Source organism: Phaenicophaeus curvirostris, chromosome 1 (assembly GCF_032191515.1).
Source record: "Phaenicophaeus curvirostris isolate KB17595 chromosome 1, BPBGC_Pcur_1.0, whole genome shotgun sequence".
Classification (NCBI taxonomy): Eukaryota; Metazoa; Chordata; class Aves; order Cuculiformes; family Cuculidae; genus Phaenicophaeus; species Phaenicophaeus curvirostris.
This window is the reverse complement of record NC_091392.1, coordinates 31,516,933-31,533,613: the sequence shown is the minus strand read 5'-3', so window position 1 is coordinate 31,533,613 and position 16,681 is coordinate 31,516,933. Positions and strand designations below refer to the sequence as shown.

The following is a 16,681-nucleotide window of genomic DNA, read 5'->3' as shown; positions in this document are numbered from 1 at the left end:
TAAACCACTGACACTATATTGAACTATACGCTGAAAAAAATTATGATGCTTTTTTTCCTCTGTCTGTTACACAGCATATTTCAAATATGTGGAGGACAGAAGACTATAAATAGAAATTCGGATGACCCTTCTAAGACTGTTCCTACAGTTTTATAGACTATCGTCTTAGCATCTCACAGTCATTCCTGCTTGAAACTATTCCTATAGTGCCTTCTCTCAACACATACCAGAGTCCTAAAATTTATCCACCTTGGCTTATTTTTTTGCTTACATCAGAGATTATTATAGTCAGTAGCTACACACAGTGCTAAGATCTTTTCCATCCATGTTTCTGAGATATGAGATAAACATTCAGCATCAGGCAATGTTCCCTGTGTTAATTAAATCCTCTAAACTTATGTTGATTTTTTTGAGTAAACAAATGCATCAGTGAATCATTAGGAAAAAAAAAAATTAATTAAAACAAATTCTGCAAGCTTAAAAATCATGGACTTCTTTCCCCAATTTTAATATATATCACAGTCATCATTGTTAAAATTGTTACCTACACTAACTATAAAAACCTGATCTTACTAAAAAAACCAAACCAAAACCACTTTACATCACTATGTATTTAATAAATGCTTTTCCTGAATAAAAACACATGCATATGCTTCATTTTATTCCCAGTTAGCTGTCATTTTCTGGTTCTTTTTCACTAAACTGATCTTTGGGTTGCCCAAATTTCAGGAGAGAACCTTTATAATAATTATAATCCGAATGAAAAATTGCTTTTCTAAATTAAAAGGCAAACTTAATCTGACAGTTTCACATCAAACAGGCTGCCTTCAAATTTTGACATGTAACTGTCTTTCTTTTTCTTTCTTTCTTTCTTTCTTTCTTTCTTTCTTTCTTTCTTTCTTTCTTTCTTTCTTTCTTTCTTTCTTTCTTTCTTTCTTTCTTTCTTTCTTTCTTTCCTCCTTTCTTTCCTCCTTTCTTTCCTCCTTTCTTTCCTCCTTTCTTTCCTCCTTTCTTTCTTTCCTCCTTTCTTTCTTTCCTCCTTTCTTTCTTTCTTTCCTCCTTTCCTCCTTTCTTTCTTTCCTCCTTTCCTCCTTTCTTTCTTTCCTCCTTTCCTTCCTTTCCTTCTTTCCTTTCCTTCTTTCCTTTCCTTCTTTCCTTCCTTTCCTTCTTTCTTTCCTTCTTCCTCTTCCTTTTTTCCTTTCTTCCTTTCTTCCTTTCTTCCTTTCTTCCTTTCTGTTATTTCCATTGCACTTGTTATATATCTTTCAGCTATTTTTTTTTCTTTTTCAATCCATTCCATTACATTTGTTTATCTCTAGCTGTTACTCGCCATTTCACCAGACAGCAAGTCGTGATGATATTTCACAGCGAAGAAGGGCCATCGTGCCATCCTCACAGAATGGCAAAATTCCCACTCACAGCAGAAGAAATGAAATATTCTGATACATTTTAACTGAAACTCTTCTGGACTCCCAGCTAATTAAATACACTGCCATTAAGGTACTTTACCTTTGTTAACTTTCTACCTCTCTGGGTTGAAATAGTCAAATACTTTAAGAAATTGAGTTTTCTCTCTTCTCCTCTCCACTTTCCCTTGAAACCAACAAACATATTCCTTTTCTTTTCTTTTAAAATGTAATATTATGTTTCTTACCATCCATGCTGTGACAAAATCTCCCATCCAAGTCCCAACTGCAGCTACCTTCATAAAATTTTCATTCCTGATGCCCATGAAGTCTGTTATAATGTATGCACTGTGGAAACAAGAACAGACTGTAAGCTATACACGTTTGCTCAACGCAGTTAAAAGAACTTGCTTTAGTGACTAAATTTATGATTAGCTGTGAAAGATTTCCCATTTCTTTCATAATCACTTTTTCTGCTAGATCTGATTCTTGACAGAGAACAAGGATGGGTCGATTCCAATTAGAAATGGAAATGTGAATCTGATTTTATCACCCATGTCTCTTTTGAAGGTGCTAAAATAATGATAGGCAAAGGCTTTAGGATGATGTAAGGCTTCTGGAAATATAAACTATTTTACGCTTTTTACCTCTTTCTTTGTACAAATGGAATTGCAGCATTCTAGGATTCAGTGACTTTGCAAAATCTTTATGAAGAAAAAAGAAAATATTTATGTTCTTTTTAAAAAAATAATTGAGCCACTTGATTTTTCACTTTACCACTTGCATGATTTGCTATACAACCACATGGTTTTTTAGCACAACAGTGCACCTGATTTATACAATGTAATTTTATAGATAAATTTTAATTAAACCCAAAAGAAGCATTTCCACTCTGCTTAAATAATGCAACAGATAGGATTTAAAGCCTCACACAGTAATTTGACCTCTGCTTTCAGGTTCATCAAGATGTTATAAGGACAATTAAGAAGGTAAAGTTACTTGTGCTGGATTAAAACCTTTGTGAAAAATCATAGCTTTTAATATACACATAGCCTTCCTTTGTTGGAAGACTTTTAAAGTGTTTAAGAAGAGATTACTTGAACTCAAGAGCTAACACATTGAATAACAATAGCAATTATATTTTACCTCCCCAAGTGATGTGTTTTCAAGTTACCTGTAAACATTCCTTATGTAATTTTATGCCTATTTAAGGGTGCACACAACTGGCCCAGTAACTTGGAACAACTTCCTTGAACGCCATGTTATCCATTATTCAAATTTTACATTATTATACGCCAAATGTTGTACAATCTAGGAGCTAACAGACCATATCTCTGCAACTGGATCAGTGCATGCTGATACCACTTTCTTGGGCAATCCTATTAAACTCTAAATATTTGATCAGGATAGAAGATCTTGGTAGCAAGATCTTGGTAGCACAATCCATACACAACATTGTATCGTTTCTTCGATACAAGTTAATATGTCCTAGAGTGGAAATATTAATGTCACTGAATTCATGACACGTGTAAAATTACACACCCTAGTGGCTGTTCTCACTATAGACATTTTGTAAACTCAGCTAATACATCGCTAACAAAAATACAATCTGGTTTTTTATTCATCTGTTGAACAGCATATAAATGCTGGCTCAGATTTTCTGCTGGAAGTTAAAAAAAAAACACAACACATTTTTTTACAAGCTATTTTTAATTAAGTTCCATACAGTTAATAAGATTATCAATATTCTGAATTTGCTGTGTTGTAAATAGGATGCAATAACACCAGAACAGTTCTGCTGGGTCAGTCTAGTGTCTCTTTGTTCCAACGCCCTCTCTCCAAAAGAGGGCAACAGCAGGTACCCAGAGAAGATTGTGACAACAGGAAAGCACACCTCCCAGATATATACTCCCAGCCTCTTTATAACTGAGAAACATTAGGAATTCCTTATTTTCCTGCATCTTGGGTATGCCATTCTTGCAGCATCTGTGAAGGTAAAAATGAACATGACTTCATTCCTTAAGAAGGTGTCTCATTAACAAAAAGGATATGGCAATAAATGACAGTTGTAAGGGTTGGCTTCCAAAAGCAACCTGTATCTTTATCTTTCTCATCTGAAACATACAAAAACCCCACGGTCGTTCTCACCTCTTTTATTCACATTTTTCATACACATTATACATTTGCACATGCATTATACATGATTACAGGTCTACAGAAAGTAAATGAACACTTGCATAACACTCCTGGAAAGTGGGTTTCTTGGGTAATTCCCATAGCTCCACCACATATAGTGGTCCTGTCACAGCCACCCATGACAGGCTGATGCACACAGGATGGGTTATCCAAAAAGGCTCAGAAGTCACTGATCACTGAATGTGGGTATTAACAAGTAGAGGAGATATCAAACCAGACACCAGCTATTCTTTTTGATGGAAATTGAAATTCTCCATGTAGTCACTTGCTGTTACAAATGTTAAAAGTACTGGAGGCTTATAATAAGGTTGGATGAACTGGACACAATACTTACTTAGAAAGGCCTTGGAAGCACCAGATCATCCTCATAGCCCTTTTTATAATTTGAAGCAGGAAAATTTGAAACATGAAAGCATCCAAGAAGCCTAGTATAAACTGTGCATCACAATCTAAAAGTAATTAATGCCTAAACTAAGGCACGGGTGGATGAGGTGCTAAGGGCCATGGTTTAGTGTTTGATAGGAATGGTTGGACTCGATGATCCGGTGGGTCTCTTCCAACCTGGTAATTCAATGATTCTATGATTCTAAATATGCAAACTGACAGACCCTTGGGTAGATTTTAAATAGCATATCATTATTAAAAAAAAACACCTAAGAACACAATCTGTGCTTTTTTTAAGTGCAGTTACGATTAAAATACAGCTGCAACTTTTTATGGATCAGAAAATATTTTTAGCACTGTCATTATCTTATTAGAAATAGTAATGAAACACTGCTATTATATTAGCAATTAACATTACATCCTGTGTCTTTTATACTCTGTAATATTATTTTTATTTCAAAATACAAAGAGAAAATTACTTTTATAAATACGAATTTTGGGCTGCTATAGAAGAAAAACCTCTCAATTTTTAATTTTCAGGGTTTAGTTTGAATATAAATGAGAGTAGTTAACTTCTTTTAAAAAGCCATGTGTCCCAGTTTAGCCCCTAGCCAGCAGCTAAATGGTTGGTAGCTGGTCTCTCTCCTCCCCCCAACCAAGAGGAAGAAAAGAGAAAAGGAAAGAGAAACTCGTGGGTTGAAATGAAAATTAACAAGACAATCACACAGGTGCAGAGATCAAGGTGGATACAGATATCACCAAATGCAGAGCACTGTGAGTGGGACACAGAGTACTGGAGCAGTGGCAGCAGAGGCGCTAAGAGCAGGCAGGAGCAATGTGGGCTACCCCCAGAAAACTTGCCCATTATTAACAGTGCATGACATTCATGGTATGGAATCTGTCTGTTAGCCAGTTTGGGTCAGCTGCCCTGGCTCTGCTCCTCCCAGCTTAATATGCCTGTTTACTTGTAAAACAGGAGAAACTGAAAAAGGCTGTTGGCTTTCCCAGTTACAATAAACATCAAACTTTTTCAGCATTTTTCTCATACTAAAATTTAGAAAAACAGCAGCTGCTGAGAAGAAAATTAATTCTATGCCAGTTGAGCATAAAACATTGTCCAGTTACAACTGCAAACAACATGTGTTATCAACATTCTTCCCACTATTAACCCAAAATGCTGCAGCTATTAAGAAGAAAATTTACTCTAGCCTAGCTGGAACCAGAACACCATGATTGCCTGATGATGTTACCAGCATTTAAATTTTACCAGTACCAAAAGTAAAAATAATTCTGTTGTAGAAAAATTCCCCACTTTTTTCTAGCTTTAACTAGTAATTAGAGCAGTTTTCATTACTTGATTACTCTGCTGCCTGGCTAGGATCCATGTTTGCCCTTTAAGGAGGTCTAATTGCTGTTGGGTTCCAGTTAAGTGTCACAGGCAGCCCAGATTTTCCATAGGTTGTCAAAAGGCTTCTTTTTGCTTTATCATATTTATATTCTGTAGCAAGGTACCTTCATTAATAGCACAACCTAAGAAAATACTGAGTAGGAAAATACAGCAGTTAAAGCTCAGAGTAAACAGAGTTAAAAAAGAACTCTTCAGAAATTGACAGGATGAGTCAATAATTAAAGGCTGGAGAGCCAATCCTTGTGAATGTTACAGATAAAGGACAAGTTTGCAATCAGGATTTGGAACAAACCCACTATTAACCTTCAACAGTAATACTGCAAGCTGCAAAGCCCGGGAAATTGCTCTTTGCAGGCTGAATCATTCCATGTGCTGTGACATATCCTGGTCTCCAGTTGATAACCCGAAGAGATGGAGATATCTTGTAAGCCCTATGAGACATTTAATAATCCAGACACATCTGACCTGAACCCTAGATCTCTATGGACTGTAAATGAGAGCACAGACACTTTTGGTTGCCTTTTCATGCTATTTTAGCAACATTGGTACATCTTAGCTATCCTTCAGCCGGCTTTATATAGACTCTAGAGTATTTAAGGCACTGGGCTGGCATGACATACAGGGGAAGTTCTGTACAAGAGTCTACAAGAACTGCACCCATAGAGAGTGGTAATTTAAAACTCTTGGAAAAGGAGGGAAGCCTAGATGCTTACTATGCTGAGTGATAAGAAGTCTGCACATGTTCTGCAGTCTGACACATGCTTCCCTGAGGTGATTTTATCTGGCATTCCTCCTAAATATCTGATTATCTAGATGGAATTCATCTTCCTTGGTGCACCTGGCAAAGTGAAATGCCTTGACAATAGCCAACAAGTGACAGCATGGGAGTTCACACAGGCTGCAAAGAAGTAAGTCTTTAGACTTGGCACCACAAGCTTCCATTACTCTTAATTTAGCAGAGACAAGGAGTGTCAGCACAACTGAAAACACAGCAAAAGTTTCTGATCAAAATTTGTCACTCTAAAATCACAGAATGGCAAATGCGACGTGAGGTAGCACCTTGCTCAGCTGAAAAGCTACCCCTCAACTCCTAGATGAGTTTTTACATCAACCTAATAGAAATTGAAGCCACAGGGAACTGGAAGGTGCACTGAGACAACAAGATCTGCTATCCTGAAAGCTGGCACATCATGAGACTGGCATAATGCATAGTAGCTATCTATAAACAGTACAGACAGCACAACAGCTAGTCATACAGTCACTAACCATCCTCAGTGCACATTTTGGAGGTACAGATGAACCTTTTTCTGCAACACTGGAACAGAAAGAACGAAGAGGCACTGAACCAGTGATTTTGCTTGACAGGACGTCAAAGATTAACAGCCACAAAAGGATCCACAGGCTAATCTCCAAGACACAACAAAACCAGGATGCAAAACGAGCTTAGCCATAGTAAGACAGATCCATGGCACAGTGCAAAACTCCTGAGACTGATGGATTGATGCTGTAACAGACCATTTGCGGCTGGTAGCTTATTTATACTGCTTTTTGAAATCAGGAAACAGAACTGTGATTCTGAAAACCTTTGCTCATCAGTCTAAAGGCCTGAGGGCTGCCTAACTTACTCTGGGGATTTGCTTTTAAAGCTCCCAAGCTATTTAAAGTTCTGCTGCTAGGCATGTACAGGAGCTGTTCACTCTCCACAGGAATAAGCCATTTGGCTTCTAGCTCACATCCTATATTGATTGATATCCATAAAGTGTTTATTTCTCCACTTGATTTGCCAGTGGAGTTCCATCTGTGAAGTGTTTTGCAAGCCTGCCTAGAAGACACAACCTATTGGAAAATGCAGCAGCTGCATTTCTGTCTGTTAATGTGGAAGAGATGTAAGCATCTAACTTAAACAGCAGGGAACATGAGATCCATTCCTTATCCCAATGGACACTTGTTTAATGCTTTTCCAAGTTAGACAATTGTCACTGTCATAGTCAATAAGAAAAAAAAGAAGTGATGACAGTCTTCCATTAGGACAGTACTTTTTTTTGTATATGGTGCTCTCCAAGAGGATACAAATGTCTGTTCCAGCCTCCTTTAGGTGAAGGGTAACTAAAGTTGTATAGGAACTTGTTGGAATGGATCCAGAAGAGGGCCACAGGAATGATCAGAGAGAGGTACACCTCTCCTGTGAAGAAATGCTGAGAGAGCTGGAGTTGCCCAACCTGGAGAAGAAAAGGCTCTGCGGAAGCCTTACTGAGCAGCCTTTCAATTTATAAATGGGCTTACAAGAAAGACAGGGCCAGACTTTTTAGCAGTGCCTGTTGCAAGAGGACAAGGAAGGTGTAATGGTTTTAAAACAAAGGAGGGTAAATATAGATTAGATACAAGGAAGATTTTTTTTACATTGAGGGTGGTAAAACACTGGAACAAGTTGCCCAGAGAGGTGGTAGAAGCCCCATCACAGGATGCAGGCTGGATGGACCTCTGAGCAACCTGATCTAGTTGAAAATGTCTCTACTTATTGCAGGGCAGCTGGACTAGATGACCTTTAAGTGTCCCTTCCAATCTAAACTACAATTCTATGATTCTGTGATTCCATGTCTTGTACAAGTATCATCTTTCAGATACAAGACAGAAAGACAGACATTGCCTGTCCTTCGCTTTTAGAGAAGTGGAATGGATGTCACTGGTCAGGATAGGAGTTTGGATTAGATCACAAGTACAGTCCTAGTTAAGGTGTTTCAAACAACTTGAGACAGGATTAAAAATATATTTCTGGCCGTAATATAGCTTCCTTCTCGCACATTGTAGGAGTTCCCTGTTTTCTGTGTGGATTTTTTATACATAGCTCTTTATGCTTTCACTTAAACTCTATAACAATGGTCTAAGTTTTTTTTAACTGAAGTAATGAAATAAAGGACTGCCTCTTACATGCCTGTTTGATACTACAGGAGAGGATTAAGATATTTACTTACTGCTAAGTGAATTGTTTATTGAAAATTGTTTCAGTGGACAATGAAACGAACAAAAAAAATTATTGCTAACTTTTAGCATCTATTTTAATAGGCTACTAAAACTCTGCAACTAATCCACAAGACTGTAGCACAAGCTGGTGCATTACATGCCTTATTTGATTCACTCTACTTGCCTATATACTATGATATTAAAATAGTTTTACAGTCTCTCTACAACTACCTGAAAGGAGGTTGTAGAGAGGAGGGTGCTGGCCTCTTCTCCCAAGTGACAGGGGACAGGACAAGAGGGAATGGCCTCAAGCTCCGCCAGGGGAGGTTTAGGCTGGACATTAGGAAAAAATTCTTCACAGAAAGGGTCATTGGGCACTGGAACAGGCTGCCCAGGGAGGTGGTTGAGTCACCTTCCCTGGAGGTGTTTAAGGCACGGGTGGACGAGGTGCTAAGGGGCATGGTTTAGTGTTTGATAGGAATGGTTGGACTCGATGATCCAGTGGGTCTCTTCCAACCTGGTTATTCTATGATTCTATGATTCTATAAAGAGGTCCAAAATGCTGGCACAGGTGCCCAGGGACACAAATAGGACAAGCGGCCTTGGGCATACCCATTTTGAGGGTTTAAAGAGGATCTTTACTCATCGGGCTATAACTCTGCAGACATACAAGTCTGCAGTCTCAGCCTTCACCCTGCACATCCAGAGAAAGGTAATGAGTGTTGATTTTCAACAAGTTGCTAAACAGCAAGCTAAACTACACATGTGTACATCTAAGAAAAATGTACGCTCAGAATTATAAAACTTAGGAAAATGTTGTAAGCTATTTTGTTGGGGGGATTCCATTTAACATTCTTTTGAACGTTGTAGGTTTGCTTATCTTAAAACACAGATAATTTGTTGACATTTAAAAAATACGACATAAAATCTGAAAATAATATTAACAGATACTAGAGAATATAACAGGCAAGGCATAAGGGAAGGTTAGGTTTGTAATTTAGCAAGACAGAAATGCAGTAAAACACTGCATTTTAAGTAAATGCTTGCTTTGTTTTTAAACTTGGTGAGATACTGGTAGGAACGGCTTTGAACGATGCTGCACTGCCTGAACTCCCCTGAATGGGAGGTGGCTTACACACATCCAATCCCAATGTTGTCATTTTAGTACAGCTAAGAAGGGATAATGACAGACGTGCAGCAATATTCTCAGAACTGGCAGTTACAAGAAAGAAATTATTCATTTAAAAACAAACAAACAAACAAACCCCAGAGGGAACTGCTCATATCATTGCCAGAATATAAACAAAATTAAATTATGTAGTTGGAACTTCACCGCTTTGACCAAGTGCTTGGATAACATTTAGAACTCCTACGAATTTCAGTGAAAACTTTGTACTTTCTATCCATTTCAGCTTTAGGGATGACAGAGAAATTTAAATGCATTACTTTAATGCTGATTAATGTAGCGACTGCAGCATTATTACTGCTCAGAAATGGGAACTTAGGACAATTTGCAGTTGGTACAAGACACTGAATGGACTCTGGTTGTAAGTAGCAGCCCAACTGGGAAAGAAAAAGCAGGAATATGTTTTAAGCAAATTTTAGCAGAAACTTGTAAGTATTAGCAGATAATGCAACCTCATATATTTATCATCCCTTAACTTATTAAACTTCCTTGAACCATTGATGAACAGATTTTATTTTTAAAGAAGTAAAACCATGAAATGCCAGAAACCTACAAACAGCATGTCATAAGTTAATGAATTGAAGCTGAGGGAACAAAGAAATGCTGGCACAGAATCTCTTCTGAAAGTTTCTCAGCAATCACAATTGAAAAGAATTTGAACTGGCTCTGAAAAAAAATTTATGTTAAATAATTTGTTATAAACATAGTAGATTTTTTCCCTTATTTAATGAATAGATTTTAAAGCTTTAAAAAGACTACTATTAGTTCGAATTTCAAGGGTCTGCTGTAGTAACTGGGTGAAGCAAGGACCACGTGCCTTCCTTCAACACTTTATTATTATCCCTCACCATAAGAAGGATGTTGAGGCTCTGGAACGAGTCCAGAGAAGAGCAACGAAGCTGGTGAAGGGGCTGGAGAACAGGCCTTATGAGGAGTGGCTGAGAGAGCTGGGGTTGTTTAGCCTGGAGAAGAGGAGGCTGAGGGGTGACCTCATTGCTCTCTACAACTACCTGAAAGGACGTTGTAGAGAGGAGGGTGCTGGCCTCTTCTCCCAAGTGACAGGGGACAGGACAAGAGGGAATGGCCTCAAGCTCCGCCAGGGGAGGTTTAGGCTAGACGTTAGGAAAAAATTCTTTACAGAAAGGGTCATTGGGCACTGGCACAGGCTGCCCAGGGAGGTGGTTGAGTCACCTTCCCTGGAGGTGTTTAAGGCACGGGTGGATGGGGTGCCGAGGGATATGGTTTAGTGTTTGATAGGAACGGTTGGACTCGATGATCCGGTGGGTCTCTTCCAACCTGGTTATTCTGTGATTCTGTGATTCTGTGATTTTCAGTAACCACTCACATCTTGCAGCTGAACGAGAAATGGCCAAAGGACTGTCTTTTCAGCACAAGCCAGGGGACTTCTAGTGCTTTACTGAACACTGAAAGACACCACTAGAAAGAGGTGAGCAAATGCTGGATCAGTATTTGAACCTCTTGGATGGAGTTTGAATTTGAGAAGCAACTGGAAAAACAGCTGAATGCAACCTGTGTATGGATGCCCATTTTTAAAGCAGTGGAGGCTGACATATGACTCACCTTATAATTTGCATCAAAGCATGTAAACGTGTAGTGGAGGAGTGTAACTGTTGCTAAATAGGCTAAAATTATTTTTCTTTTTTTTCCACTACATCAGTATAGTGTGGTAAGTTTTAACTTTGACATTTTTGTTTCCATAGTTTTGCTACAGAGCTATGTCAGAGTACCTGAAGCAGAGAAGACATCCTTCCCAGGCTAGAAGCTGATTTCCCTGACACACAAGCTTTAAATGACAAATTCAAATCCATTCACATTATTTTTCACGTAAGACATGAAGATATTCGATTTGGCTTGCGTGCTTGCAGTGCCAGTGCTGTTGGTACCACTGTCTCTTTCTTCAAAGTTGTCAGTAGTTAAAAACGGTCAGGAGCATTTTACTATTATTATAAAGCAGTAGGTCATGCATAGGCTGCAATCACTTGAAGGAACATATTGCTTTTAATAGATGGGGGGAAAAAATAAAACTCTGAAAATATGGGTATATTTCCAAAATGCAAAAAAATTGCCAGTTCTCAAATTGAAAATAATCTTGTTGTTTCATTTAAAAATTAAATTGTTTAGAAAAAATTAGCTTGATTTTTTTAACCTGTTTCTATGATAATTCCAGTTTTCTTTCCAAATCTGCATATCATAAGTATTTTCATTATTTTAATTTCTTTTGCTGATTTGGGACAGGAAATCCTCCTAATTTGCAAATATTCTTGGGAGATTGAAAACATGTTTCATGTCTAAATCACTCTGGATTAGCATTTATTGTGCTAGTTTTCTCTGTCAGAAAAATGTATTTCTACCTCAAACTACACTACAGAATAAGGTCAAATATTCCTTCAGAGGATTCAAAGTTTAAATATAGATATGGAAAATTTTCACCTTTCAACAGTAGGGTAATTTAAGGCTTAATTACATCTGAATAGTATCAAAATTAATTAACCAATTTTCAATTTTCTATTTAAAAATTCTTGTTTCACAAGAAACTTCTCATGTTTTCTTAAGAACCAAGTCCACAGTATGTAAACAAAGTTGGTGAGAGAATGAGTAAAACAGACTGTGTAGGTCCTGTAATTGCTATTTCAAATTATCCAAACCAATTTGGGACTTTGTATCATGACTGTTCATAGTATGAAAAAATACTAGAGAAGCGTCAAGGTTGTAGAACACATGATTCCACTAAACTTATTTTTTTAAGATAAGTGTTTTTTTTGAAGTATTCACTATAAAGACAAGTAATATTTGAAATGAATGAGTCAGGAACAAGACTAGACTGTGATAACATCTGAGACTGAACAGATGGATGGTGGGACAGAGTCTCCATACTTTGCATTGTGAAAGTATGAATCTACTAATTAAAGGAAGAGTGAGTAAGTAATGCTGGCCTTGGAGCTTGTGGGATGTGTGCCGAGTGAGAAGGATACTGGACTTCATGGAAGTTTGAAGATAAGATGAAGATTTCTGAACAAAATTTAATAGGGCACAAGGGCATGAGTACATTTTGACTTTTGATACAATTGACTGCTTAAGATTTTTCATTAAGGAGATCTCTTATGATTATGCCAAGACCCCATCTATTTGACACAGTGCTAACACAGCCAAAGATATGAACAGTGCAAAAGGCAGCCAAACACAAGGGCATATATTGCTTTTGAAGAATATAAGCAATTTTTTGTCACTGAGAGACAGAGCAAGTCAGAATGCTAAGACAAAAGTTAAATTAAAATATAAACTCTATTTCCTACAGGATCTTTATGTTGTATATAGGTAAAGCCTAAAAAAAGTGGAGAAAAGGCCCTTTGAGGAATCTCTTCTCAGTTGCTTCTTCATGAACTCTAATGGCTCTCACACGTACTCTATGGATTCTACCAGTGGGTGGTAGGATCCTTCAGCATGCCAAGTTATTGAATGCTGAATTTGACAAGGACTACAGGGAGACCATCAATCAGCTAGACCCAGAGAAAATCATATGCAACTAGGGAAGGGGAATACTGAAAAATACTTAAAAGAAGGAAGAAGGGTTGGAGAGCTGGGAAACTGGACTGACAAAGTTGGTAGAAGGGAAAGGACAACATTAATATACACAGAAATGTAGAAATACATTTCAAGTACAAAATATTTGTAAAGGGAGAAAGATCAGAGCCCATAATGGAATGGATGTGCTCACAATCCTCAAATTTTATTTTAGGAAAAGTGTTCAGATTCAGCTGTATTTTGCTATTCCTTTTGTAAATTCAGCTGTCTAGAATCTCAGCATCGTAGAGCAAGTTTCACTGCAAGAAGAAAAACAGAGATGCTTCCTCCCTTGAAAAGCACTCAGTTAAAATCTTAATTTCAAACAAAGGAATAGATCCAAGGCTTCTATAATGTTATTTTAGTGCTTATAGCTGCTTATAGATTCTTTGATGTATTACAGTCTGTTTATATAAAAGAAGACTGAAAGTGCAGTTGGTTCAAGGAATTGGGGGGCATATACCAGTCCAGAACATCAGTATGCAACAGCACAAATAACTGCACAGGATTCTTATAAAGACCTAAAAAGATATTAGCATGTCAGTCTTTCAAAGAACCAGGTCAGCAGAAACAATAATTGGACCCAAAACCCCAGGAGTTTACTCAGATTCAAGATGGATACTAGTATCTGATACAGCCACAAATTAACCCTGAATAAGAATCTTCAAAACACTTCCTCGGCAAATATTTTGTTCAAAATTGTTATCTAAGTTCTACAGTCTGTATACACGTAGCCAATACTCTGCTGATAAATCAAAACAAAACAGAAAATCCTCATATAAGAAAAAGCTGCTCTTTAAAGCTATTTGCAGAAGCAAAAGAACAGGAAATATCTTTCTGTTATGTATGTTTGGGTACATATCTGCTGAAGATGACTGGTGTGTGTCAGTCTTGCTGCAGTCTTTAAAACCAGACCGAGATATAGAAACTATATAAGTTGTTAAGAAATAATAATCTACCTTGCTCGCAGGTACCTTTCAGAAGAAATGGTAGGAAAATGTGGCATGACAACATAGAAGCTGGTCTGAGGATTTGGTTGACTTCTCCCATAATATAATAACAGCAGCAGATTGCAGAGCAGATGGAAAAGAACTAGACTTCAAGCAATGCACAGATTAAGAAGCTAAGGAGATTGCTTCTTTACTATATTACTTGAAAACAGTATATAAAGAACAACTGGTTCCACGGCCAGTCATCTGACAAGACCTGGCATATAATCACAGCCGAGAATTTCACACTGAAAACTGAGGGAAGGAGACAGCCTGTTCTTCTACTCCTTGGCTGACAATGCAAACACTTTATTATGACTACTTGACCATCCAATGGCTCATACCATCTGAAGTAGCCCAGTGCTGGATCTGCTATAAATTCACTCTGTACTGCACTGACTACTATATTTTCTTGTCCTTACACTACTCAGCATTTAAAATAAAATTATTATTGAAATAAAGAGGGAAATCATCAGAAGTGGTTTGAGGATTTTATCCTCAAATCAATATAACTCTATTGCAGACTGTACATTTTACAATACAGTCTTCTTGTAATGAATTGAAAATGAGTTATCGGAAGACAGACACATCAGAACCAGACACTGTGTTTGCTCAGGCACTATCACTTGTAGCACAACTTCAAGACATACTAATGGAGAAAAAAAAAAACATCACAAATTGAGGTGTGAACTTCATCCTCAAAAAGAATATCCTTCTAAGTTCTCCCTAGTAAGACACTAGCATATCATCAAACAATGGAGAGAGAGATCCACGAATGCGCATTTTGGATACCCAGACAGTAATCTGTGATGTTTTAGGCTATATTTTTAAGGTCAGTTAGTTACAAATACTGGATTGCAACTCATCTAACTACAGCCTCAATTTCAGCTAGCAATTATAGGATCTCCTAGAAGAGTTTAATTCTCTCCACAGTCAACAAAGAAAAATAAACACTTTACAGATGAAATTCATCCGACTTATCTTAGACATCTGCACTGGATCTGGCTGGGATGGAGTTAATTTTCTTTACAGCAGCTCATAGGGTGCTGTGTTTTGTGACCAAAAAACAGTGTTGATAACACACTAACAATGCCTCCTGAGCTTAACCTGCAAGAACATCTCTAAATCAGATGAATCATGTTCTGATATTTCAGTTCAGTTAAATGTAAAAGTAGTTGGTTAACCCCAATCTTATCTTTATCAAATGCTTAAAATATGAGATATGACAACATATGGATTTTCACGTTTTAAGACTAGTACAGTTTAGGTTAATAAACTGAAGGCCTTAAGTCCATAAAATGTCCTGGCAAGTCTACACACATCCTGTCTGTAACCAAAATCAGTGAGATACTAAAGATTAAATATGCAGTTCGGGAAAATACCATTCTAATTGAAAAAAAAAAAAACAACCTTACCTTTTATTTAGACATAAGGTTGAGAAACACATTTCCAAGAAGTGTAAAAGATTACGTGATAAAACATTGCCAGTAAGAAACCTTTACAAGAACGAATAAACAGCAATTAAGATTCCATTAAAATAGTAAGTTAGACCTAAAGTTGAACAGATGGTTAGTAGGACAGATATAACCAGAATTAAATAAACTATGGAGTAAATATTCTATCTTTGTCCGATGCTAACTGTGGAAAACATCTCAAAGCACTACTGTTCAATGATAATCTGATCCAGAAACAATTTTATACTGTCTGAAAGTTATCATCCACGTTACTAGGTGAAGCAAATAGTATCATTCTGTCTTGACTGCTTCAGAGCAGATACTTCTAACCATTCCCACATCCTCAACTCATTTCAGAATGGTGAGAGAATTTTTGTAGTGGTTATTCCTGAGCAGAGAGGATTTATATCATCCAGCAGCATTCTATTTCTTCATTCATTGCTGCAGAATACAAAATTGCTGCAGAATATAAAATTATAAAATTAATTATAAAATCTCCCACATAATCAATAAGTGAACTAAGGTAATAATTACTGTAAATTATATTGGAATTGTTCCTAAAGCTTTGTATGCATCCAGTGTAAAGATGTCATTGTATAATTAATGATACTATTTGCTTCACCTAGTAACGTGAATGATAACTTTCAGACAGTATAAAACTGTCTATTAATTGAAATATTAGCAAAATAACATTCCAAATATGAGTCACAATGAAAAACTTCTAGTAGGATTTTCAGAGATGCCCAGCACATACATTCATCTTTTTTTAATGTTAACTTCATATATATTTAGTCCTCAATGACATACTGTTAAAATAAACATGATTAGAGATTTCAAAAAATAAGTAACCTTCATGAGCTAACATCACTTATTTAAAAAACAAATACCAACAGCTCCATCAAATTCCACTTTCACATTTTGTTCCACTCACTTTAATCTGGATAGAAGTAGTACATTCCTATTTATAGATCAACCTTATATCATCCCCTCTCGGTCGCTGTCTGGGACATTACAACCTTTAGGTCTTCAGTTCAAAATTTAGAAAGCCGAAACCTTCACATAAGTATGATAATTGTGTCAACATGATGAGAAACCACAACATTAACAGGACAGTG

At 37.0% G+C, this 16,681-nt stretch overlaps 1 protein-coding gene across 3 annotated transcripts in view; it reads right to left on the bottom strand.

Moving 5' to 3' along the window:
* The window catches only part of TMEM117 (transmembrane protein 117), a 207,308-nt gene that overhangs the window by 115,662 nt on the left and 74,965 nt on the right, over positions 1-16,681 (bottom strand). For all 3 annotated transcript variants that reach the window (XR_011336983.1, XM_069851952.1, XM_069851962.1), the window contains exon 4: positions 1,655-1,754. Coding sequence is in view for 2 of the 3 variants with exons in the window: in XM_069851952.1 (XP_069708053.1) it covers positions 1,655-1,754 (100 nt within the window). In the remaining variant the exon portion in view is untranslated. The remainder of the gene's footprint in view (positions 1-1,654; positions 1,755-16,681) is intronic.